Genomic DNA, 26,364 nt, shown 5'->3' with positions numbered 1-26,364 from the left:
ATACAAATTTCAACTGCAATCACTTCGCTTCTACTAGTTGGAATCGCGCAAAAATGTAGGTGAGCATCGTGCTTTAGGGAAACCTAACAATTTTATGACGTTGACAGTAAAATTTGAAAAAATATTATTTATTTTTTATATTAAATTCAAAAATTTCAATTAGCTCTGCGTCGGCTTTTGCTGGTTGAAATCGCGCGAAACTTAGTGTGCCGATTTTTTTTTAGGCCACCTAGCAATTTAATGAGTGAACACCCAGAATCCAAGGAAAAAAGTTATTCTAACAACCCTAATATACTAATCAATTGTATATTGAAGTTCAAATAAAGGTAGAAATTAGGTCGCAAATTTCCACTCAATTTCAAGTAGAAGTAGTAATTTTAAAGGCATGTTAAAACTAATTAAATTAACAATTACCTTTGGTAGAATAAGGATCGGACACTTTACTGGGTAGGCTGGAACCCCGTTCGTTTTGTGACCTCACTATGAAAACGCAGTTCGTGGACTCCCCCAAATTCGTAACGGTATAAACGGTTTGCCGAATCAGCTCTGCCAGGACTCTGGTCCACGTGGACACCTTGTCTTCCAGGCTGTAAAAGAATAACTGAGGTTTACCAGATCTACACCACACTGCAAATGTATGGGTATAGAATGGGTGTGTTCAACAGATTTCCACCATAGCGTCGGGTGTAAATGATTCTAATACACTTTAAGAGATATATCGCGGTGTACAGCGGGTTCAATGTAGTGTTCCTACCCCATTTCAGGTTATTTTAGGGGGGTACACGAAATTAACCCACAATAACCAGGCCATTGGATACATCTCCATAGTAATTGGTGTTTTGACCCATTTTTTCCCATTTGAAGGGTGTGAAACAACAATCTGCTATATCTGGAAGCAGAATTGGACATTAGATAATTTTCAGCTTTATTAAAATAAATTGGAATTTGAATTATAGCTAGAGGAGTTATGGAGATATATCGAAGTGGTGTATAGTGTCTTGAATATAGCGTATCACCGTAGGCACCGGTGCCGCGTTTTTGGAATTTTAGGGGTGTTGAACGAAAACTGATCCCACAACACCCCAACCCCGGAATATATATCCACAGGAATTTGTGTATTTGTCTCATTTTCACGCATTTTAAGAGAGTAAAAGCACAATTTGGTACCTAGAAGCAGAGTTGGACGATTAGATAATTTTCAGTTTTAATAAATATAATTATAAATAAAATTATAGCTACACAGTTTTTTTTTTTCAAAGTAGATTCAATCAGCATTATCGGTAGGCCCTACACATTTTTAGCAAACTAGACTAAAATTAGAAATATAGTCACACAGTTCTTTCCTAATTACCCATAAAACCTGAACATCTCTATATGATGTCACTAGCACTTATCAGAGACAATCTTTACGACATTTAGGAACACTATCTTGTCTACTATACTGAATGACAACTGTGGATTTGTAGGGATTAAAATTCGCCGGTTTCCAATTGCTCAGATAGTAGTCACGATTATCTACGCCCTTTACGTCATTCGGGCTGCTTCCGATTGCGATAAGGGTATTATCGTATAGGCAGATGACATTCTAGCGACACATATTTCATTGTGAATTATATACCGCTCGGATTACTCATTTTAACATAAAATATGTATTTTTTAAGGGGCTAGGAAACCCCTCGAATCGGGAAACCGGTCTTACACCCACAATATTGAAACTAACGAAGCAATGTTATCGGAATTTGGAGTCGATGTGCTTTTGTGAACACCGGACATTCTAACTTTGGTAAAAATTCGGTGAAAAAAGGTAGAATTTTTTTGACTCTCATTGGATTTTATGATTTTTCAAACAAATTTTTTGCGAAGCATTTTCTCGAAAAATTTATCAGTCAAATTTTTCCGGGTGCTCTTTGTAGACTCTCATTACCAAAAATTTCAGGATAATAGGCTTTTTTTTACCTCGACATTCTTTGGAAAAAAATCTTTTTTACAAAAAAATTCCAAAATTCGCAAAGCGACCGCAGAGAATATAACGCCAGTTCTACATGACATTAAAGATTATTTAGTCTTTTTTCGACCAAACCTTTCCACGGTGGAAAATAGTATCGGAACTATAATTCTCGTTGATAAATTCGCTGTTAGTGACAAGAAGTTAGCCCTAATTACGACCAAAAATCGCGTATATCACCGCTCCGTGAACCTTTAGCCTTCTCAACATCGTAAACATTGAAATATATTCCAATCAAGCAACGTAACTTTGATTAAATCCGAATTTTTCGGTAGCTAGGTAATACTTCTGTCGACCGACAAGCGTCGCCGGCCTCTTGGAACATCGCAGCGTTCGTGATTAATGACTCGAACATCGTGATTTATTAACGACTAGCCCCGCATCGCAAATTAATCCGACAAACATGAAATCTTGGAATATAATATCGCTGATAAAGCCGGGTATTTTAGACACGACAGCTTGGCAAATAGTAAGGTTATTTCATCTCCCGAAACGAATTTCGGTTACGAATTACGCGTGGGATTCGGACTGGATAATTCTAGCAGACTAATTAGAACGAAATCACGGTAATTTAATTTTAATCTGATTAGTGACACTTGTGACAAATTTTACAGGTTTTTCGATAAAATTGCGAGGCTGGATAAAAAAAGCTTCACGCCAAATTTGGCCCAAAACAAACATGCAGAGGCAAGACTATATGAGTTAGAAAAATTTATATATATTGAAATAATCAAATTTTTCTGTCAACCCCATGAAATTGTTAATTTGTCTAAACAACAATGCACAAAAAATTTGACCCAATTCCAGTCAGTAGAAGCGAAGTTAATGGAATTCACAATTTTAGATTTCGGGAACTTCCCTAATCATATCAATTGTAGAACCACCCACCGTAATACTATTATTTCAAATCCAAAATTTTGAACTCCGTCATTCTACAATTCTAATTTACCATAATTCTAATGTAATTTGGAAAAGCTGTAATTCTACAGCCCTCCAGCAGCTCTGGTAACAAGCGATCGTTGACCTCCTGGAATGCGACGCAAGCGAATGAACTGCTTCTCAAACTCCATTAAGCGACATAGAGTCGCATTCTTTGGCAATTTGTTCCCGGCAGCGCTGATACTTCAACAGAATTATCATCACCTCGAGTACGTGAGCAAATATGCATTGCAGGACGCTATCGGCAGGCGTTGGTATGATCTCTTAAACAGTACATGGATATTCAAGTGTCTACGCCAACGCGTAGCGACGCCCCTCAACGCGTAAACAACGTAACGGTTTTACGTCTTACGGCAGATCTAAGCAACCAAACACTGTAGATACATAGCTGCAAAATAGGCATACTGCATTTACCAGATATTCACCATAGCGTAATGGGTTGTTAATAAGAATTGGAAGAGTTTCTGGATATCCTGAACTTCAATTTGATGATGCGATTGTTGATACACAACGTTCTTCCCAATTTTCTGCAAATTGCTGACGATTACCCTTGACGAGTGTCAGCCGATAACAGTCGGGTTCATTTCAGTTTGAATATACCATTCAATTGTATAAGAATCAGTGTGTCTAAATTTGTTTCTGCGAAAATGCCGATTGGGTTGAATCCAAGCCGAACGAGAAAACGTGAAGCTTTTCCGGACGAGATTAGCGCTCGAGTTATAGCTACAACGTTTGCCCGAATTGGATTAGAATTATAGCTACACTGTATTTCGAAATTAGATCAGAATTAGAATTATTGCAATACACAGTTGTTTTTTCTAAATTCTACTACAATTCGAAGTATAGCTACACATTTTTCCAAATTAGATTAGAATTAGAATTAATAGCTACACATTTTTTCAAAATTAGATTACAATTAGAATTATAGCTACACATCTACACTGTTTTTCTACGTTAAAATTAAAATTAGAGCTATATTTGTTCATGCGAAAATGCCGACTGGTTTGAATCCGAGTCGAAAAAGAAAATGTTAAGCTTTTCCAAACTAGATTAGAATTAATTAGAGTTATAGCTACACCGTTTTACCCAAATTAGATTAGAATTATAGCTACACTGTATTTCGAAATTAGATCATAATTAGAATTATTGCTATACACAGTTGTTTTTTTCTAAATTCTACTACAATTCGAATTATAGCTGTACATTTTTTCCAAATTAGATTAGAATTAGAATTACAGCTACACAAGTTCAATTTTAATTAGAATTAAGGAATGGAACTGAAAAAAATCCCGAATTCAGAAAGGAATGCAACAAAAATAAAATTCATTGATTTTCATAAGCACGAGAATGACAAATGCAGAAGTAGATTACAATTACTGGCATATCTCTCTAATTCATCGAATTATACAACTCGAATTATCTAGTTGTACAAATCTGGACATAAAGAACTTTTGAGCCGGACATGAATCTATCTAACGTCAACACTTTTCTCCCAACCAGTAATACTTTCCCGGAATACATTTCAGCGCGCCCTATCTGCGGTATTCAGCGGGAGGTAACACGCTAGCCACGAGATAACAACATGTAACCGGTTGCGAATATTCCTTGTCATACACACACAGTATGTCCGCTATAGCTGCGATACTCTTATCGTGTCTATCAATGTCTTATACCACAGATTATAGTTACAACTAATTCATACCAGTGATATTCCAGGATGTATCCCATAACGGGCGAAGTCCCGGCCTTGGGCCCTGGCTTCCAACTCAGCGTGATTGTGGACGATGTCGAATTTACAAACGTAGGCACGGACGGTGTAGGGGGTAGATCGCGGGAGTTCACTTTTTCGGTTAAAGAAGGCGACCGTTGCGCTGTCAAGAAATATTCGCAATAATTACCAAAGATTGATACATGATCGATTACACTTCTTATTGCAGATGTCAACGGAAGCCATTGAATATGATTTCGGCTCAGCCTGTATCTTCAGGGAAAATATGACATCGATTTCGATAGATATTGTGAATAATAAGGCGTCCGTAAATCCCTTATGCACAACGGCGATACGAGCTAATTATTAGTATCATTATTGCAGTATGTCATTGTTCAGAATTGACAAAATCTCCGTGATACTTACGGGAAACTTTAATCCAAAACTGCCAATTGCTCCAGCCGTAATCCGTGGTAGCGATGCACGTGTACTTCCCGGCGTCTCCATTCTGAACAGTGGGTGCCATTCATAAATCATAACTGAACAATTCTAGTTGTGTAATTTGACTAATTACAGCGCAATGTCGATAATGTGATTCTAATCTAAGTTGTGAAATATTTCAATGCTATTATTATAATTTTAGTCCAATATCACAATTTCCTGAAAATGCTACAGTGTAACGGTATAGTGCAAAAGAGACAATGTATGTGTGCAGACATTTTCAATTCTCGCAATTATGAAAATAAAGCTGGTTTTGTATGAAATGAGCTTCAGTATAGTGCGCAACGAGCCAAGCTTGCTGTAGAGCAGGGCAGTAGAAATAATTTTTTTTGATAATTTTTGATAATTGACCATCCACCAATCAAGGATAATTCGAAAATTGTCAACAAAAAACTCAAATAACTCCTCTTCTACTAGTTGGAATTGAGTCAAATTTGTTTTGCATCGCCTTAGAAGACAACTCAACAATTTCACGGGGTTGACTGAGATATTTGATTTTTTTCCTAATAAATTGAGAATGTTAATTGGATCTGCGCAGTCTTGTACTTGTTAGAATTGAGCCAAATTTAGGTTAACATGACCATTCAATCAGTGAATGACTGGAATACGGGAAAAAAGTTATTTCTGAACAGCCATTCTCAAGCTTATGAGCATATTTCTGATTTGATATGAGCTGAATTTTTGTTGTATTTTTCCCCAATTAGGAATTTTGATTCGATTGCAAAGTTTTTGCGAGTTCTCATCCCAATTTGAATGTTATTTGGAAAAATCTGTGTAGCTACAATTCTAATCTAATATTGAAAATCTGGAAATGTTTTAGCGATCCATCTCTAGCTGCCGCTAGAGAGCAGCTCACCTGAACATTCGAAATCGTAACGGTACCAGAGCTGGCGATCGAAAATCGGCTGCCGGGTTCGATATCGTTATCGTCTTTAGTCCACGTGAATTCGGGCACAGGTACGGCCGCAGAGGCGCATTTCAATTCAAGGCTGCTTCCGATGGCCACAGTTTGATTCCAGGGGCCTTGCGTAATCACGGGAGGGTTGATAGTGTTGTCCCGGGCTAGAAACAAGAAATGACAGACACCTAGTTTACACCCAAAGATCGTCAAATTCTTAAATTATTTATTATATATCTATCCACCGTAAATACTATGATTTGAAATCCTAATTTTGAACATCGATAACTTTGCTTCTACCGGTTGGAATGGAGTTAAATTTGTCGTACATCGTTTTATTTTCAGGCAGCTATCAAGTCCATGGGGTGAAATGTGAGATTTTTTTATATATATTTTTGTTACATAAATCCGAAATTTTTTCTTATATAGCAGTGCTTCTACCAGTTTGAATTGCGCTAAAATTGGTGTGCAGCGTTTTTTGGCAACCTTCCAATTTAACAAGTATCCAGGAAGGTTTGAACTATTAGTTATCTCTTGAATAGCCCTACTGAATACTCGCACTTACAGAGCACCGTGACTTGAGCGTCGCCCTGCACAGACGGCCCGTTTGGCATGAATGCCTGGCACGTATATTTTCCTTGGTCGCCGAAACGCGCGTTGTATATGGTCAGTTCTCCGTCGGCTTTGACCGAGATATGTCCGTCCTTGTAACGTGTCCCGCTTAGCATGTTGGATTCTGAAACAGAAATGGTATTTAGGTTAGTTTACAATGCAATAGTGTATTCATATTGAGATGAACCCGAATATTGTTGTATATTGCAGTTCTGTACCTACATGAATCTCTTCTATAATTTACTTCGTAAAATCTTTGGTATCGCCCTTAAAGCATTGGCATATATCCAAAACGGGCCAAAGTATTCAACATTGCTTTTCAGGTATAAGTATGACATTGAATTATAGAAAGTACTCAAGCAGTTAAAAAAGTAGATTTGGTCGCGGGGTCGCGTTCTTTTTTCGAAACTGCAAAATGTAAGTCTTCGATACTCCCGCAAACTGACTAATGTCGCTGAAAATTGGCGCGATATTCGAAAATATATTTGGTTGGGGTGTTCCAAAATACCCTTCTTTTCAAATTTCACTGGCTACTTGATAAGATTGTTAGGTTACCTAAAAGAAACGATGCACATCAATTTTGGCTCAATTACAAAAAATAGAGGCATTGCTATAAGAGCAAAAAGTTTTGGGTTTATTTAATAAAAATAAATAAATATAAATTTCTTTCATAGTTTACTGACTACCCCATGAAATTGTTATGAAGACTGAAAACACGATGCGCATCAAATTTGACTCAATTCCAACCAATAGAAGCGAAGTGATTGGACAACAAAATTTTGGATTTGAAAAATATAGTATTGACGGTGGCAAGTTCTTTAATTATTATTTATTATTATAGATCTGCCCACCGTAAATACTATGATTTCAAATCTCAAATTTTGAACATCAATCGCTTTTACAGGTTGGAATTGCGTAAAATTTGTTGTCCAACGTTTTTAAGACATAACAATTTCATGGGGTAGCCAGTTAAATTTGAAAAAATTTATATTTATCTTTATTATATAAATCCAAAACTTATTTCTTATATAGCAATGCGTTTGCAGGTTGGAATTGACCAAAAATCGGTGCGTAGCGTTTTTTTTAGGTAACCTAGCACTATTATATAGTGCCCATTTAAGTTAGAAAGAAAAGGTCATTGTTAAACAGCCCTCATGACCACATCTGCAGATGCATACAGATACCCTTATTTTAGCAGTAAATTTAATAACGGTGCCAGCATACATCATTAAGGTTAGCGAGCTATACAAACCCCACCCGTATTCAGGACAGCGCTAAATAGCAGTCAAACGGGACCATTCCAACAAAATAAACACCCTTTCGCATACGCAGCCCGCAAATAACCACCAACGGGGCCATAAAACACCGCGCTATCGAAAATATACCGGGTTCAAACCATAGTCCGTTTACCTACCAATCAACACTTGTAAAGAAACGGTAACAGGACACCGGGCATTAACAAAAATAGTGTGATTACGGTGGTCGTTTCACGCGAAAGTGCTACACATCACGTGGTGCGCTATACACTCCGTGAATATGTGAGGGCCGGCGTACAATGGGCCGTTATCCTCAGCACAATTTGATACCACTACGAGTAATTATACACCGAAAACCGACGGGTATTATCCCACGAGTAAGTCCTGCAGCAACATAGAAAAAGTTGCTCGTGCTCGGCAATTGTATTGCGCGGGAAACCTTCTGTAGATTGCAGCGTTCTGCAACGACTGTATACATAACCGACATGGGGAATTCTAGTCATATAATGCATAAGAGTCGACGCCTATTAGTCTCGATTACGACTGATATGTCATTACTTTGTACTAAATGTTTCGTATGCTTCTATACGACCAATCCAAGCTTACGGTCTTCCACACGTGGAAAATAGTATCTAAACTATAATTTTCGTAAATAAATCAACTCTTGCTACATGTAACTGAGATCATTCGAATTTAATACTCGGCTCATTGTGCGCAGCCCGTTAAACAGAACTAGTATACCTTGAGTTGATGGTCAACTAACTACCGGTTTTTTAGTAGTTCTAGTTCCAATTGCGGGCTTTGAAAAGTTATTATAGTTTTAGTTCTCGTTACGGATTTTGAAAATTGGGTAATTCTAGTTCCAGTTCTAGTTGCGGATTTTGAAAATTGGGTGGTTTTAGTTATGTTGCGGACTTTGAAAATTAGGTAGTTCTACAGTTCCAGTTCTATTTCTAGTTGCGAATTTTCAAAACTGGGTAGTTTAGGTTCTAGTTCTGGATTTTGAAAATTGGGTAGTTCTAGAACTAGTTGCGAATTTTGAAACTGGTTAGTTCTTGTTGTGCTTGAGGATTTTGATAATTGGGTAGTTCTAGTTCTATTTCTAGTGGCGGATTTTGGAAATTGGGTAGTTCTAGTTCTATTTCTAGTTTCAAATTTTGAAAATTGGGTAGTTCTAGTTCTATTTCTAGTTTCAAATTTTGAAAATTGGGTAGTTCTGGTTCTATTTGTAGTTGCGAATTTTGAAAATTGGGTAGTTTTACTTCTGGATTGTGAAAATTGGGTAGTTCTAGTTCTATTTCTAGGTGCGGATTTTGAAAATTAGGTAGTTCTACAGTTCTAGTTCTATTTCTAGTTTCTAATTTTGGAAATTGGGTAGTTCTATTTGTAGTTCTAAATTTCGAAAATTGGGTAGTTCTAGTTCTATTTCTAGTTTCAAATTTTGAAAATTGGGTAGTTTCACTTCTGGATATTGAAAATTGGGTAGTTCTAGAGCTAGTTGCGGATTTTGAAACTGGGTAGTTCTTGTTGTACTTGAGGATTTTGAAAATTTGGTAGTTCTAGTTCTAGTTGTGAGTTTTAAAAACTTAGTAGTTCCAGTTCTAGTTGCGCTTTCTGAAAATCCAGTAGCTTGTAAAAGTCTGTTCCTTATGACTGCACAGAAGCCAAACCGATCGTTGGAATACGAACCAATTACCATGTGAATCGAGTGTCCGAAAATCGAAAACAGACCAACTAACGACCGACCAACCATCGATAGCCCTGCGCTAATTACAGCAGACAACTCCAACTCAAAAGCTCGCACACAATCAATGCTCAGAATACTTGAAAAGTACATGCCATCAAGTTCCGCGCACAATAACCAGCGACTAATTGTATCCCGTAATTGGCGTGCATTCGGTTTCCGCAAAGACTGCCCGCCATGAAGCAAGGTGCAATTAAAAGATAATTTCGAGTGGGCGACCGCTTCATAATAACGATTATATTTCGGCAAATAATATACCGCGTTATGGCTTCTTGAATAAAGGCTTTGCGATACTTACAGACTATTTTACAAAATCGTGTAAATGTCAGAATTTATCCGGATTACAGGTATAAGCGTTTTGATTTGTATACGCCGACGTAATAAACACGAATTAAAGTCGAATTTTCTAGCTACAAGACAAGCCACATCAAGATGGAACCACATCAAAGATGTGTTTTTCGTGTAGAATATATAGTCCCTAAACGTCACTTACTATATACTGGCGCGTGTATGATGATTAGTAACACGGGCAGTGTAGGAGGCTCAGTAACGATGCAATTCTACTATTTCAAATTAATTAATCACAATGATTAGGATTTCGATTACTTGAACCGCTTAATGAAGGGTTTACGATTCTAGGCTACTACTACTAAACAGTTATCAGTACAGCGATTTTTTGACTCAAAAACTGAAGATTCCGCCCTAAAAATCAGAATTTTGACAAAATTCTAGCCTCATGTACATAAATTACGTGTTTTCGCACGTACTGTTAGAATTGTGCTACTTATCTTCACTTTTGGTTGGAACTGTCTGCTCCTTACGAAGTAGTTTGGCCTGAAAACTTTTGTTGACTTGAAAACTGACAGATTTTTACATAAAAAAACAAACAATATTGCAACGAAATCTGGACCTATAAAGAATTCGAGTAGTTGCATCACGTATTATGGTAGAATAAGGTAGGCTACAAGCTGTAAAATGTCAAACGATAAGTTCACCGACATTGCAAGCATCTACGATACAAACGAAATGCAGGTTGCAAAGAATTTTTGACTTTGTAATCAATTTTGACAATTTTTTGAGCTGACGCTACAATTTTTACAAAATATTGATACTTCTACGCAGCAATTTTCAGTTTTTAAGGCAAAACTAGGACTATTTACCGTCAAATCGCCACAGAACCTTGGACTTTCAAGTAAGAAGAAATTGCTGCGCTACGCCTACCTGAATACAAACGATGATTACGTTGACAATGCTTTATTTTGACTTGAATGTTGCTAATTTCTAGACACGACAGCATCCTCATATTTCCACAGCAAAGTTTCAACTATAAGCCGATCTCTTATCGCTATAGCAATGGCTCAACTTGATCAATTTACCCATAATTTCGCCCGCAAAGGTCCGCCGTACAAGCTTATCGCGGCCGACGACGGAGCCGCCGATAAAGCCGTAACGAGATAGCTTAAAGTGAAGCAGATGTCTTATTTCTGATGTCTGCCCGGCAAATCAAGTAGCGGTCTTAGATCAAGTTCCGAATCATAAAACTTTCCCACGCGGTTATTGCAACGCACTGTACGTTGAACACGCGAGACCCAGCCCACTGACTAAGACCATTAATGTTAAATCACAAATATCATTGCATTCAATACGCAGTATGTATGTCACACCGCAAAATAGGCAGGTCTTATATGGTCACTAATTAAAGCGAAATGGGCGAACTGTATAACACGAAACGAGGCAAGCTTACTGCACAGACGTTTGCCATCCTCGTGTTTACGAGAACGAACTATGATTCGATACGAACTGAACATGATATTCGGCATTTCTTTTAAATTCGAAATTTCATTCAATTACGAAGTTTCTGCGATGTCTGTAATTCTAATTTAATCGAATCTGTTTAAAAATATGTGCTGCTATATTCGCAGTCATGCTTATTAGAATAAATATGATGTTATGTGAGATGAACTGTATTTTAGTGCATGGCTTTTTGCTTCCAAGTTTTTGTGAATTCGTTAATTCCAATACTAACCTAGTTTGATGAGACTTGGGATTTTCAAATTGGACATTCTGGGTACACGATTTCAGACAGCCCTCAGTAATTCAAATTCTAAGGAACCGCGGAAAAATATGTAGCTATCATCCAAACTCTAATATAATATGGAAAAGATGAAAATGTTCTGTAGTTGTCCAAATGTTTAGTTCTGAACGTGGAATAAGCACGTTACACCCCAAAACGGACATATACCTTGTATGATTGAAAGCGTAATAATCAATATATGCACATGAATTGCAATTCTTCGCTTAGATAACAGAATTATAACTTATAAGTAAGCCATTGGGAAAACAGCCGTCTCGAAGCCGCATTCACTGCCAATGCCCTCTGACGGGATTACCTTAAAGGCCACGAATTAAGACTTCAAAACGGCACAGAATCGACGGTGGCACTTGAACCTACAAGCGACGACATTGTCGTCCACTTCCTACGCCAGCGGAACATCCGTCTCGTGCAGATTAAAAGTCTGCGACGCGAAATCCACGGGCGAGGTCGCTTTTAACATAACACCCACCGGGCACTGGGCAGGCAATAAAGTGGCGATGAGATACGCAAACGCGCACCCCCAATAGTTGAAAAACGAATTTAACTCAATTAGAACCAGTAGAAACGAAGTTATTGATGTTCAAACTTTGACATTTCATATCATAGCATTTACGGTGGGTAGCCCTATAATAAATAATAAAAGAAGTCAAGTCACCGTAAATAATTTTTTCAAAATACAAAATTTTGTACTCCAATAATTTTGCAAGTACTGGTTGGAATTGAGTCGAATCTGTTTGTGCATCATTTTTACGGACAACCTAACAATTTCATGGGGTAGCCAATAAAATTCGAAAACTTTTTTCTCTTGTGCCAACGCCTTTATAGGTTGGAATTGCACCAAAATTTCTTATAGTCCAATAACGTTGCTTGTACTGGTTGAAATTCAGCAAAAATTATTGTGCATCGTTTTTTTTCGTACAACCGCACTATTTCATAGAGTTGCCAGTAAAATTTAAAAATATATTTATTTTCTTTCATTGAATATATCCAATACTTATTTCTTTTATAGCAATGCCACTATAGGTTGTAATAGAGCCGAAGTTGGTGTGCATCGTTTTCTTAGGTTACCTAACAATTTTATCAAGTAGCCAGTCAAATTTGACCAAAGTTATTTTTGAGCGGCCCTCCCTCTGATAGAACAACAGTACAGCAAACATTACCTTTGTGCCTCCACACAATGTTTGGTCTCGGGCTGCCCCCAACCACGCAAGGGATCTTCACGGTTTCCCCGATTCTGGCGGTCACGTCTTTCGGCGGCGTGATGAAAGGAGTTGAGTGAGGCTCTGTGACGAAGAAAGGTTTAACTACTACGTCATACGAGCAATACGCAAGACTTGGGCGGCTAGATAATTATAGTTGTTTAGACTAATTAGCGAAATGTAGGTCATCCACCGGTAATTCCAATCTAATTTGTGAAATGCTTCTCTATGATCTCATTTCAATCCTAATCAATTTTTGGTGTTCCTGAAAATGCCACGAACTGAACTGAATTTTTCTTGAATTCTTTACAATCCTGAATTTAAGTCAATATCTGAGTAATTCAAATTGGAACTTAATTAGGAAAAAACTGTAGAGCTGCAATTCCAATTCCAATGTAATTTGGACAAAACTACTCAAACTCGAAAAAAACAGTTGCTAAAATTACAATTCCAATCTAATTCGGACTACACAGATATAGTTCTAATCTAATGTGAAGAAATAAACCGCGGCTATAAATCTAATTATAATATAATTTGAAAAAACTGTGTAGCCATAATTTTTTTTCGAATCTAATTCGGGCAATACTGTAAAGCGAGAATTCTAGTTCTACTCAAATTTGAAAAAAAAACTGTGGCTAAAATTACAATTATAATCTAATTCGGACTAAACTGCAAAGCTATACCTCTAATTCTATTCAACTAAAGTAAAGTTATAATTCTAATCCAAGTTGAAAAACAAACTAACTGTGTAGCTATAATTCTAATTTATATCTAATTTGAAGAAAAAACTGCGTAGCGGGGCTTACGGTGTCGAATTGTATATACTTATTCGAATCTAATTCGGACAATACTGTAAAGCCAGAATTCTAACTATAACCTAATTTGGAAAAGCGTGTGTAGTTACGATTCTAACTTACAATTTTCTGTACAGTTATTCTGTAACTCTGTCTTACTCACCGTCGACTGTGATGGTGGCCGATGATTTAATCGTTTTAACGACATTGTTTGCCTTGCATAGATATTCCCCAGCGTCTTCGGTTTGAATTCCGGATATCCGGAGATTGTGATTCGATAACAGGACGGCTCTGAACGTAAGTTTAAAGATCAGAAAAAATGTTTTGAATAATATATTCATATTTAAATAAACCCGGTATTCATTCGGATCATTATAATTAATTGTATCCGGCGCCCTTACACACATGATAAGCACACAGATTTGAAGTCAAATCTCTCCCACATACCTGGAGCTTCTACTTCCGTCTACCTTGTCCCAACTGATCCTGGGGGTAGGGTCCCCGCTAGCCTGACACGTCAGCTCCACGTCATCTCCGACTTGCACTTCCTGGTCTTTAGGCCTTACCGTAAACACCGGAGCCACTAAAATCCGAAAAAATAGGCTGGGTCAGATAAAATAAAGAAAAACGAACATGGGAGAGTTGAAGAGATGTTCAGCAGGGTTGTTCGAAAATGCCTTTTTCCGAATTCCGCGAATTCACTCATTAAATTGTTTGGTTGCCAGGAGAAATCGAAGCTCACCAAATTTGGCTCGGTTCCAACAGGTAAATGTGAACGCATATGAGTGTAAAAATTTAGTTTTGAGTTGTTGAGTTATCCGCAAAAACGATACAAAACAAACTTGACGCAATTCCTAACCGAAGAAGCAAACTTGTCTAGTTTTTCATTCATAATTCTGGGATTACCCGCCGTCCAAGCTAATTTTGCGAATCCAGAATTTTAAAATGTAATAACTTCCTTTCTACCGGTTGGAATCGAGCAAAAATTGGTAAGCATCGTTTTTTTTTTAGGCATCTTGACAATTTCATGGGGTTGACAGTTAAATTTGATTTGTTTTTTTTTTAATTTTCCGTAATAAATTCAAAATTTTCAAACTCCTGCGCGTTCACATCTACCAGATAGAATCGAGATAAATTTGGTGTGCAGCGTTTTTTTGGCTTCCTATCAATTTAGTCAGTGAGTCCGGAAAATGTTATTTTTGGACTGTAGGCGATATTATCAGCTAATCGATATAATTATGATTTGAACCTCGTAATACATGGAAATCTTGCAATAGCTCGCTAAAAACTAGCCCACATTAGGGCTGTTCAAAAATAACTTTTTTTTCCGGATTCCAGCCATTCAGTGATTAAATCGTCAGGTTACCTTAAAAAACGCTGCACACCAAATTTGGTTCAATTCTAACAAGTATAGGGCTCCGCGGATCCAATTAAAATTTTTAATTTATACAGGGAAATTGAAAAAAAAATTTTTCAAATTTTTCTGTCAATCCCATGAAATTGTTGAGCTGTCTTCAGAGACGATGCAAATAAAATTTGACTCAATTCGGACCAGTAGAAGTGGAGTTATTGGAGTTTTTCGTTGATAATTCTCCAATTATCCTTGATTGGTGGATAATCTGAGAATTATCAACGAAAAACTCAAATAACTCCGTTTCTACTGGTTGGAATTGACTCAAATTTCATTTGCATGGTCTTTGAAGACATCTCAACATTTTCATGGGGTTGAGAGAAAAATTTGAAATTTTTTTTTTTTTAATCTCACGTAGTAAATTAAAAATATTAATTGGCTCTGCGGACGCTTAGACATGTTCGAATTGAACCAAATTTGGTGTGCAGCCTTTGTTGTGGCAACCTGACAATTTAATCAGTGAATGGCTGGAATCAGGAAAAAAAAGTTATTTTTGAACACCCCTAGCCCACATGCGTCATAATCGGCGTAAATCGCACATCACAGCCACCATAACTAGACACGGCCATCACACATTCGAAGATAGATAGCCACTCTACAGCTAGACATATTCCCAACGCCCGTACCCGGCGCCCTGGCATTCTCCCCGCGTATTACAGGATTAAATTATCAGAAGAATCCCATTTAAAGCTAAACGCAAAATCTCCGCGCTAACGATTATGCGTTTTCAACGCGCTGTGATATATCGCCAAGAGTGACTCACGGAAATCCCGCTATTACGACACGGCCGAAGGTCTTAAAGTCTGACGACACCTGCGGGGCTGGAATGAATCAACTAATCCGCGCGGTTTATCATCGTTATGACGTCATGATGGCTGTATAAAGGCGTCTAAAAGCTAGGAAAAGTATGTCGCCCGATCCCGAACTTGTACAAACTCCCAATCTAGTGTCGTTGACTATCAATTACTGATTTTAGTAGTTGTAGTTGTAGTTTCGAGTTTTGAAAAGTCAGTAGTTCTAGCTCTAGTTCTAATTGTGGATTTTGAAAAGTGAATCGTTTTAGTTCTAGTTGCGGACATTTGAAAAGTGAGTAGTTCTATTTCTAGCACTAGTTGCGAATTTCGAAAAGTGAGTAGCTTTAGTTCTAGTTACGACATTTGAAAAGTGAGTAGTTCTAGCTCTAGTTCTAATTGTGGATTTTGAAAAGTGAGTAGTTTTAGTTCTAGTTGTGTACATTTGAAAAGTGAGTAGTTCTAATTCTAGTTACGACATTTGAAAAGTGAGTAGTTCTATTTCTAGCTCTAGCTGCTAGTTTTGAAAAGTGAGTAGTTCTAATTCTAGTTCTAGTTACGACATTTGACAAAAGAGTACTTCTAGTTCTAGTTGCTAGTTTTGATAAGTCAGTAGTTCTAGTTCTAGTTAAAAAATTTGAAAAGTGAGTAGTTCTATTTTTAGCTCTAGTTGCTAGTATTGAAAAGTGAGTAGTTCTAGTTTTAGTTGCTAGTTATGGTAAGTCGGCAACTCTAGTTACGAAATTTGGAAAGTCAGCAGTTCTAGTTCTAGTTCTAGTTAAGAAATTTGCAAAGTGAGTAGTTCTATTTCTAGATCTAGTTGCTAATTTGGAAAAGTGAGTAGTTCTATTTCTAGCTCTAGTTGCGAGTTTTGAAAAGTGTGCCTCGTTTTAGTTGCTGGTTTTGAAAAGTGAGTAGTTGCTGTTCTAGTTCTAGTTTTAGTTGCGAATTTGCAAATTGAACAGCACTAGTTTTAGTTTCATTGAAATAGCTAGTTCTACGTGTGTTTACGTAAAAGATTATAACATTGCGTCTACTTCTACTCAATACCAATACTCAAGAGGCACTCCCGGTATAAACAAGATGTAAACATTAATGACATAGACATATAGAGCATTCAATTTAGTAAACACCCCTCTTAGTTACATTTTCTAGGCCAATGAAGGTTTTGATTAAAATACTACTCCACTTTGTTCAACTATTTCCTTATCTTTTCATTGTATCGCAGTCTTGTCGTGATTTGAAACGGTGAAATTATTACTAAACTGAACTCGGAAGTTCTCATTAGCGCACCATGTCATTTTTCGCCAGTAATGTATCCGATTATGAATGCTTTTGGGTGCTTTTGGACGCCAGTTTATGGCAAAATAACGGAGAAATTACTAGGAACATCACTTGTTAAACGCTGCACCGTATTTTCACGGCACTTACACAATCGCAGACTAACACAACAGAAGTATCCGCGACCTATATCGCAGATTTGAGAAAAGTCTTACATATTCAAGCTGAAACGATATCTATATCTGGATGTGGCCGCGACAAGTGGGTGACTGGTGATTTTCAATGCTGTGAAAATGGGAGTCTTTTACCGTCTGCAAAGCAGATAGTGATGCGTACCGTGTAAGCTAGTGTGTGCTTCAACCAGACTAAGAACACTACATAATTAGAGTTGTCTTATTGGACAAATTTAAACGAAATGCCGATAATTTCCGGTTTTCTTGAGAATGCTACAGGAGAACTGTAAGAGTGCGAAACGAGCCAAGCTTGCTGCACAGACATTTGCCATTCTCGTGCCTACGAGAATGAACTTCAAGCTGTTGATTTTTGTTGTATTTCTTTGTAATTTGGAATTAAAGAGCTTCTTGAAGGTAGAGAGCTCCAATACACATTTGAAAAACATATGTTTCTGTGCGGCACGCGAAATGATCGTGTGGCGACTATAGGCGCAGAAGCCTGTCTAATCTTGACGGTCGGTAACGCCGGTATAAATCAAACACAACCCTTTACTACAATGATTGAATATATAATGACACAAATTAGGCAAGGGTAGAGGAAACGTAGGATTTATAACAATGCTTGACCGCAAATCTTCAACCGTCCTTACAGCAAAGTAACCAACAAAACCAGGTCTACCAATGAATATATGAAGAAAAAAACGCGACTAATAATGATCATTACACCGAGCAGTAATTAAATAGAAATACACAAATTACACACGGAACAAGGTAATGCCGTACGCCCGCGCTAACAACATACTCATATTGAAATAATCTCGAATATTTCTGCCGACACTCGTTAGTGATAATCGAGAATTGAGGTATCATTTAAAAACAATTTATATTACATATGTTTTTCAGAATTTAGCAATTCTAATTCTAATCTAATTCGGAAATGCTGTAGCTACCGTTTTTATTCGAATCTAATTTCGAAAAGTCGAGAACTTTCGAGTTGTTCAACTGTGATTGATAGCTCAAATCGGTGTTTAATGCGAAACATGCGATATATTTTTCCCGAATAAGAATTCAATACCATTTCCAAGTTTTCGCGAACTCGGCAATTCTAATTCTAACCATATCCGGACAAAAACTGTGTAGTTGTAATTGTAACTCTAATTCTAATGTAATTTGGCAAACATGAGAACTTCCTATATTCGTACAAGACTGCTTGATAGATCAAATCGGTTGTAAGGCGAAGCAAATACACATGCTGTCAGTTATTGAGGCATGGGTTTAAATTTCAGAACTGGAATTTGGACAGTGTTGAATGCTGCGTATATACGTACGATATCCACGAGGCATCAATCAATATGAAACTAGTGCCCATGATACGCACTATGCAGGCATCACGTACAGTAAATAGGTAAGGCCCAACCGTCGTACATACCCGAGACCGGAATTTTGATCAAATACGAGAACCAACGAACAACAGTACAAGGCGGAACCAATTAAAATCAGAGATTACGAGAATACCACAAATAACGTAAATCAAACGTTACATTTTTATGAATGTGAGTTTTACGGAATATTTCGATGAAACTGTAAACAATCCCGATCGTAAGCGCCGAGAAGACTGACCCATTTATTTCCGTTAAATAATCAAAAACTGTGTGGATTGTGACGTAACATTACGCACACCAATCAAGTCATAGCAGAGTACTTGTTTTACGGACTTCAAAAGAAAGAAAACGCTACTTTATTATGTCAGACATGCGTAACAATGATTTCTCATAACGAAATCTGTTTTGCGGCATTAATTCCGTAGATACACGAGAAGAGGTCTGTTTACATAGTGGTTCCGCGCGATTTGTAAATTTCAATCTCATCTTGACTTCTACGCCTGTGGTTTAACCCGGCGATACACTCGATTACTGGGAATGATTTAATACGACAGGGTGATATCCTAACTAGGCCGAGTTTTTTGAAGGTGTAAATCAAGGTCAAAGCAGCGATTAAGCTGGATTTATAAGTCTGTAATGAAGAAGTTCACTTTACATGAGCAAAAAACATAAATAGTTTACTAGTAGAGCTTCTCGTAGGTATAGAACTTCAATATACATATAAATAGTATATTGATATTGAAATAAATTCGAATATGTCCAGTTGTAATCGTCAGAAACTAGCAGAGAATTGGAAAGAACATTGCATATTAACAATCGTATCATCAATATTCCAGTTTATTCTGGTAGAAATATGGCCAGCATCAAGGCTTAAACTCAATGTACTATTTTTTGACATTCTAATTTAGACCAAGAGATAAGTTACATTAAATTAAGAGAGAAAATCGCACGTGCACCATAGCTTAAATCTTACCATTTCACCGACAGACCAGCTTACAAATACGATAATTAGAGAGGAGACTCAAAAAAATTGCTTAGTTTTCGGTCTAGTTCTTGTTACGGATTTTGAAAATGGAGTAGTTTTACTTTTAGTTGTAGTTGCGAGTTTTGAAAAGTGGGTATAGTTTTAGTTCAAGTTCTAGTAGCTAGTTTTGAAAATTAAGCAGCTCTAGTTCCGGTTGCGAGTTTGGGTAGTTCTAGTTCTAGTTTTAGTTGCGAACATGGTCGTTTGCAAAGCCACGCACCTTAGTGTATATACCATATCTGTGAAGACGTAATCAACACACAATAAATTAACACTAAACGCAATAAAACACGGTCGACAAAATACCAAATAATCATCAATGTGTTGTAGAATTGGCGTTATATTGTTAGTCGGGGCATGAGATGTACATATTTCAAGTTTTATAGAAAAATTAGAGGCTATTTCCGCTTAATTTCTGAAATACGCGCAGAAACAGCGCCGCTGATATTTTGGAACAAACAATCTCGCGTGGGGATAAATTACTTGTTTGTATAACGCGTCACGCTCAAGGTGACGCGTAAAACTACAACTGTAATGCAGCCAAAGGGTCCTAAGCGCCCATTCTTTTCACGCGACCCGTACCGTGCAAAAATCTTCCCCGAATCGATTTGTGATATATAATAAATGTTTGGCGAGTCTCTTTTTCATTGAGAGGGGGTTGTTTGTCTTTCCGCGCCAACCTTTTACAACGCACGTAACCTACAAGGACATTCCTAGCGGACATATATGCCTCGAGTCGCACTCAGACGCGTTTACACAGGGGTAAACTAGTATTGTTGGTAGGTGTATAGTAAATACATTAGCACATTATACATAATCACACACAGCGATGGAAGATTGCCGCTGATAGAGGTCATTGGGTTTAGCAGAGGCGGTCAATGGTCAGTAAGGTTGTGTTCAAATTTTTTCCCGGATTCCAGGGATTCACTTACTTCTAACCGGTAGAAGCAAACTAAGAGCAGTCGAAAGTATTTGGATTTGCGAAAATAGCATTGACGGTGGGTAATCCCGGAACTATGAATAAAAAACTCAAACAATACGGGTGGCAATTGCGTCAAATTTGTTTTGCATCGTTTTCGCAGACAACTCCACAATTCCACGCGGTTGACAGTAAAATATGAACTTTCAAAAGTAGATAGTAGTTTTTGGATTTAGTTGTTTCACTTTTATGAGTGAAATTGATATCCAATTACTTCCACTTCTACTTTTCAGTTTTTAGGCAAATCTATAAACATTGGATTTTGTAAAATAAATTTTGGATTTGTAAATTGAGCAAATATGTACGGCATTTCTTCTACTTTTACTCGAGTAGCGACTCTTCTCTACTTCTGCTCGAAGTAGTTTTGACATTTCTTCCTCCAGGATTGACAACCAACTAATTGTAAAAAGCGAGCTATCTCTTACCATGTACTGATAGGATAGCTTGAAGCGACTCTCTGGTCCCGGCCATGTTCGTAGCCACACAGGAATAACTTCCAGTATCAGTCCGCGAGGCGCTGGATATTATTAAATCTCCTTTTTCGATCTAAAGACGCAAAGTAATGAACAGGTTTAAATATCCTCCGTTCCTGCCGACAAGCGGAACAACTTCATTCACTGCAATAAACCCCAAATCGCGGCATATCCCATAAGTAGACACATCATTAGGATAACTTCCACGAAAAAATCGTCTCAACCCGAAGAAATATCGTGTTTAACATACAAATCCCACATGGAATGCTATTGTCAGACGCGGTAATAGGACTGTAATAGCAGGCGCATCTGTGTTAATGGAATGATATAAATCAGTGGTTCCCAACCTTTTTCGACTCATCGCCACCTTTTCAAGCTCAACACCGATCATCGCCCCCCCCCCCCCAAAAAAAAAGGTCAACTTTACGACTCAGAGCCTAATTTTACACACTTTTGTAACTAAATTTCCATCGGTTGACTAAAAAAAAAGGTCAGCTATTTTAATGCTAGATGCGGGCGATCAGCAATATCGAACACAACCATCGTAGCAAACGCGTTGTTAAGGAACCGGTATACGAAGAAATTCACGGAGGTGCAGAAATTAAGTATACAATTGAATAATAAATTCGGATTCAAATAAACCAGAACATATTCAGCTGACGATTACAAGGGTTTTATGAGGATGATCTCTGATTTGATATGAACGGAGCCTGAATCGGTGTCCAAGTTTTGGCGAATTCTGCCTTTCTAATTTAGATCTAGTTTGTAAACAACTGTGTAGCTATAATTCTAATTCAAATCTAATTTGGAAAGCTGTGTAGCTGGCATTTCAATGGTAATCTAATTTGGAAAAAACTGTAGCTGTAATTTTAATTTAACTCGGAAAAAATGTGTAGCGAAACTTCTTATTGTCACGTAATTTGAAAAAAAATGTCGCCATGATTGTAATTCTAATATCATTTGGAAAAATGGTTATAATTCTAATTTTTATTTAATTTCGAAAAAAAACAGTAGCTATAATTATAATTATAATCTACTTCGGAAAAAACTGCAGCTATATCTAATTTTAATCTAATTTGGCAAAAAAAAGTGTAGATATAATTCTAATTCTAATCTATTTTGGAAAAATTGTGTAGCTACACCTGTAATTTTAAATTAATTCGGAAAAAAGTATAGATGAAATTCGAATTTTCATGTTATTCGGAAAACATTATAGCTACAATTGTAACTTTATTCTAATATGAAAAAGCTATAATTCTAAAGTGTAGATACAATCTAATTCTAATCTATTTTGGAAAAATTGTGCAGCTATAATTCTAATTTTATTCTAATTTGGTAAAAATAAGTGTAGATATAATTCTAATTCAAATCTATTTTGGAAAAATTGTGGAGCTATACCTCTAATTTTAAATTAATTTGGAAAAAAAAGAGTAGCTGAAATTCTAATTTTCATGTTATCCGGAAAACATTATAGCTACAATCGTAAATTTTATTCTAATTTGAAAAAGAAACTGTGTAGCGATAATTCTAATTTCAATCTAATTTGCAAAAGATGAAAATTTTATAGTTGTCCAATGTCTAAGTATGATCGTGAGCAACTAGTAGTGAATTGAAAAGGACATTGCATATCAGCAATCGCATCAGGCATAAAACACCGGCTATTTACAATGCAAGGATTGGAAATCTTCCTCATTCATAATCCCAACGCATATTTACTACGGCATCGGAGCGATTGAATATCCCACTCCATCAACGGGCGCGCGGTTACCGTCTGCCGGAGATTAGGCAAAGTAGAGGGCAAAACGACATTTGTTAACTGGCGACCAAGATTTACCATCTGTGTGTACCAGGTTACAACTGAATTAATATTGACGCGCAAGCGTGTAGTAGTCTGCTATAGTGTCGGAAATATTCGGGTTTATTTCAATGTGAATATATTATTCAATTGTATATTGAAGCTGTGTGCCTCCAAGATGCTCTCCGCTTACGGCGTTAGCGCTCAGGCTGGGCGAGTAATAATACTGATGATTAGAGTCGAGTTATAAGAGATGATTTATTCGGGTATTGAAACGGCACACTACGTGCATTGTCAGACCATACTGGATTTCATAAATGCGCAATTAGAACTACAACTACAACTACTCACTTTTCAAAACTCGCAACTAGAACTAGAAATACAGCGACTATTAAAAATCCGCAACTAACAAACTAAAATGCAACCAACTAAATCCAATTCCGAAATAACTTCGGCACGAAATACTAAACTGCAAATGAGCTAGAACTAGAACTAATACATAATCAAAACTCGCAATTAGATCTAGAAATAGCACTAACTACATTTGGAAATCCGCAACTAAGGGATCTAAAACACAATTGTCTAGATTCAATCCCGAAAAACCCTCGATACCTATTACTGTATTGGAAATGAACTAGAATAGAAGTCGAATTAGCGCGACAGAGATACATTCATTGCTTCGCCTTACCGAAAAGAAACTAGAACTAGGAATAGCACGAACCACATTTGAAAATCTGCAACAAACCAACTAAAACACAACTACAGATCCATTTCCGAGATAACTTCACCACGAATTACTATTTCCAATAAGCCAGAACTAGAACTGCTCACTTTTCAAGATCCGCAACTAGAACTACAACTACTCAAAAAACAGGGGTCGGTTGACCGTTAACCAGCTAAATTGGCGGTTAGTACAAATCTGAGAATTATCCAACATGGACACTCGCACGGTTACATTTTGGGCCGCAAAAATGTCAAATTGGTCTAGTGGCCGAATTCAGTTAGATACGATGTCGTTCCACATCACAAACAGTAACTAAGCTATAAAAAACTGACCCGTGTCCTTTCTCCGTCCGGTTTAAATTTCGTGTCGTCCTTTTTCCAATATACAGTCGGCTTTGGAACCCCTCTGGGACTTTCGCACTCTAGCTTCACGTTATCTCCGACCGAAACGGCTCTGTCGTAGGGTCGTCTTCGAAATTCGTCTTTAATATCTGCCAAATGTCAACAACACTTGATTAAGAACGGAAGTGTACCCTACATTGTGTGATAAATACAGAGAGTAGGCGATACAAGGGTACTAAATATAGCAGTGGTAGTATATTCTGATCTGCACGATGTGAACCATACAGTATCACTATATGGTAACGACTCGCGTCGCGATTTCTTGGTGATTCGACTTGGACTGTGTATTTAGTCGGCTTGTATTCGAGTCATTGTATATGACTCGAACCAAGACATATGACACGAGACTAGGGCGGCCAAGACAGACCTTTCATTGTAACTTCGAAGAATAGTAAAGTCACCACATGATTGGTATTTCGTCTATCAGTCCTGATACTTGGAAAATAGGGCCAGAAATTGATAGGGCTGAAGAAAACCATGATATTATGAATGCGAGCCATTCTATATCACTCGGGCCGAGTTGAAAAAGTGGGTGAAACCGGATTGTACTCAAAACCGGACAGTGAACACAATGACTCAGACTCGACCCTCTACTCGCTGATTTTACTAGGTGGTGAATTGAAAATGACTCGAGTCTAAACTAAAAAAGTCAGATTGACTGGCGACTCGGAACCTTGTGACTTGGTTACAACCCTCCGAAACACCCATACACCTGATAGTATAGTATTATTCTTAAAAACATCAAGTCACGCATTAGGGAAATTTCCAAATCCCATATACATAGAGTGATGACATTTATTAATATTTACATCAAAATCAATCGATATGGTATACGCTTAAGTTTACAATAGAAAACCAAAGCTTATTCATGAGATCTTTTCTGAGACCCCAGAGTGTTAGCTATACCGCGCTGATATTTTCCGTCACGAATTCCCACGCGTAAACAGCGCGCCGTAAACGGAATCTCGCGAAAATAATAAACACGAGCAAGACTGCGAGTCTGAGTCGGATCAACTACAGGAATTTGAGCAACCTGAGATCTCAGTTCGAATTCGGGCGTATGCATTCCATCCAACACTGCAACAGCGGACGCATTTGACATGCGATAGTTGCTGTGCCGGATTCCAGTGTTTGACTGACTAAATTGTTAGGTTGTCTAAAAACGCTGCACACCAAATTAGGCTCGATTCTACTGGTAGTTGTGAACGCACATAAGTTCGAAAATTGTCGAGTTGACTACAAAAACGATGCAAAACCAGACTGACGCTATTCCAACCCTTATTTTCCATTCCCACTTGAAGTCGTTTCGAGATCTTTTTGAAATCACTACTTCTACTTGTAATTGAGTCACGTCGAAACTGTTACTTTTATTTGTTTTCCCGAGTAACAACGCTTACTACATTGACCAGATCTTCATGTTTATTCCAAACTTTTTTCAAATCGCGTTAGTGCAGCCTCATATTACTAAGTAGAAAAGCCAGTGATGGATGGTTCGTGTTTACAATGCTCTTTTGTGATGAGCGTACAGGGATTTGTACGTCGGACTAGAATTCAGCAGATGGCTTACACCCTCAATTCACAGATTTATGCACAAAGCAAGACAAGCTCGCACTCGATGCAAGTACAGCTAGAAGGCATGTTTTGTTTAGTCGCGAGGGACTCCACTTTATCCTCAGCCTTGTATCCTTAGCAAGTTGAAGACGGATGTGATTTGATTTGAACTACGAACTGAAGTTTTACGATTTACAGACTGTATGTGTATGTAATATACAGCGATTGAATAAATTTCATAATTGATGATATCAATGAAATTTGCTATGCATCGATTTTGTCAGACAACCTAACTAGCGTTGCATTTAAAACAAACGGTGTTTTAAAACACTCTGCTTAAAACCCTTTGAAAAAAATTGTAAAATTATGCCATAATTGTGTAAATACTTTCCAAAAAACATGTTGTATGAGCCTACGGACAATTGCCACCCTATTTAGCCGACGTGTATCGATACGGGACGGTTGGAACCCTCAAAATATTCGGTTCAACAGTTATAGTACATCCGTCAAAGGAGCGATATGTACCCTACATTTTCAATTGTCAGTCCATTATGACGCCACAGTCGAATATTCGTGACGTCATGATTAAAAAAAAACAATAAATAACAATAAATAACATGATCTAAAT

The 26,364-nt window shown here is 37.4% G+C and overlaps 1 protein-coding gene across 3 annotated transcripts in view; it reads right to left on the bottom strand.

Annotated features, from left to right (window-relative positions):
• LOC145442247 (roundabout homolog 2-like) overlaps positions 1-26,364 on the bottom strand; it is a 296,749-nt gene that overhangs the window by 12,836 nt on the left and 257,549 nt on the right. For all 3 annotated transcript variants that reach the window (XM_080320143.1, XM_080320144.1, XM_080320145.1), the window contains 10 exons: positions 24,117-24,274; positions 21,218-21,338; positions 14,199-14,334; positions 13,915-14,042; positions 12,919-13,041; positions 6,617-6,787; positions 6,010-6,215; positions 5,079-5,160; positions 4,647-4,815; positions 415-587 (listed from right to left, as the gene is read on the bottom strand). In XM_080320143.1, the coding sequence (XP_080176269.1) occupies positions 415-587; positions 4,647-4,815; positions 5,079-5,160; positions 6,010-6,215; positions 6,617-6,787; positions 12,919-13,041; positions 13,915-14,042; positions 14,199-14,334; positions 21,218-21,338; positions 24,117-24,274 (1,467 nt within the window). The remainder of the gene's footprint in view (positions 1-414; positions 588-4,646; positions 4,816-5,078; positions 5,161-6,009; positions 6,216-6,616; positions 6,788-12,918; positions 13,042-13,914; positions 14,043-14,198; positions 14,335-21,217; positions 21,339-24,116; positions 24,275-26,364) is intronic.

The sequence above is a fragment of the Botryllus schlosseri genome, chromosome 7, assembly GCF_051294905.1.
Source record: "Botryllus schlosseri isolate E-star chromosome 7, Bs_hap1, whole genome shotgun sequence".
In the NCBI taxonomy this organism is placed as follows: Eukaryota; Metazoa; Chordata; class Ascidiacea; order Stolidobranchia; family Styelidae; genus Botryllus; species Botryllus schlosseri.
The sequence above is the reverse complement of the archived record's forward strand: the minus strand, read 5'-3'. Positions and strand labels throughout refer to the sequence as shown.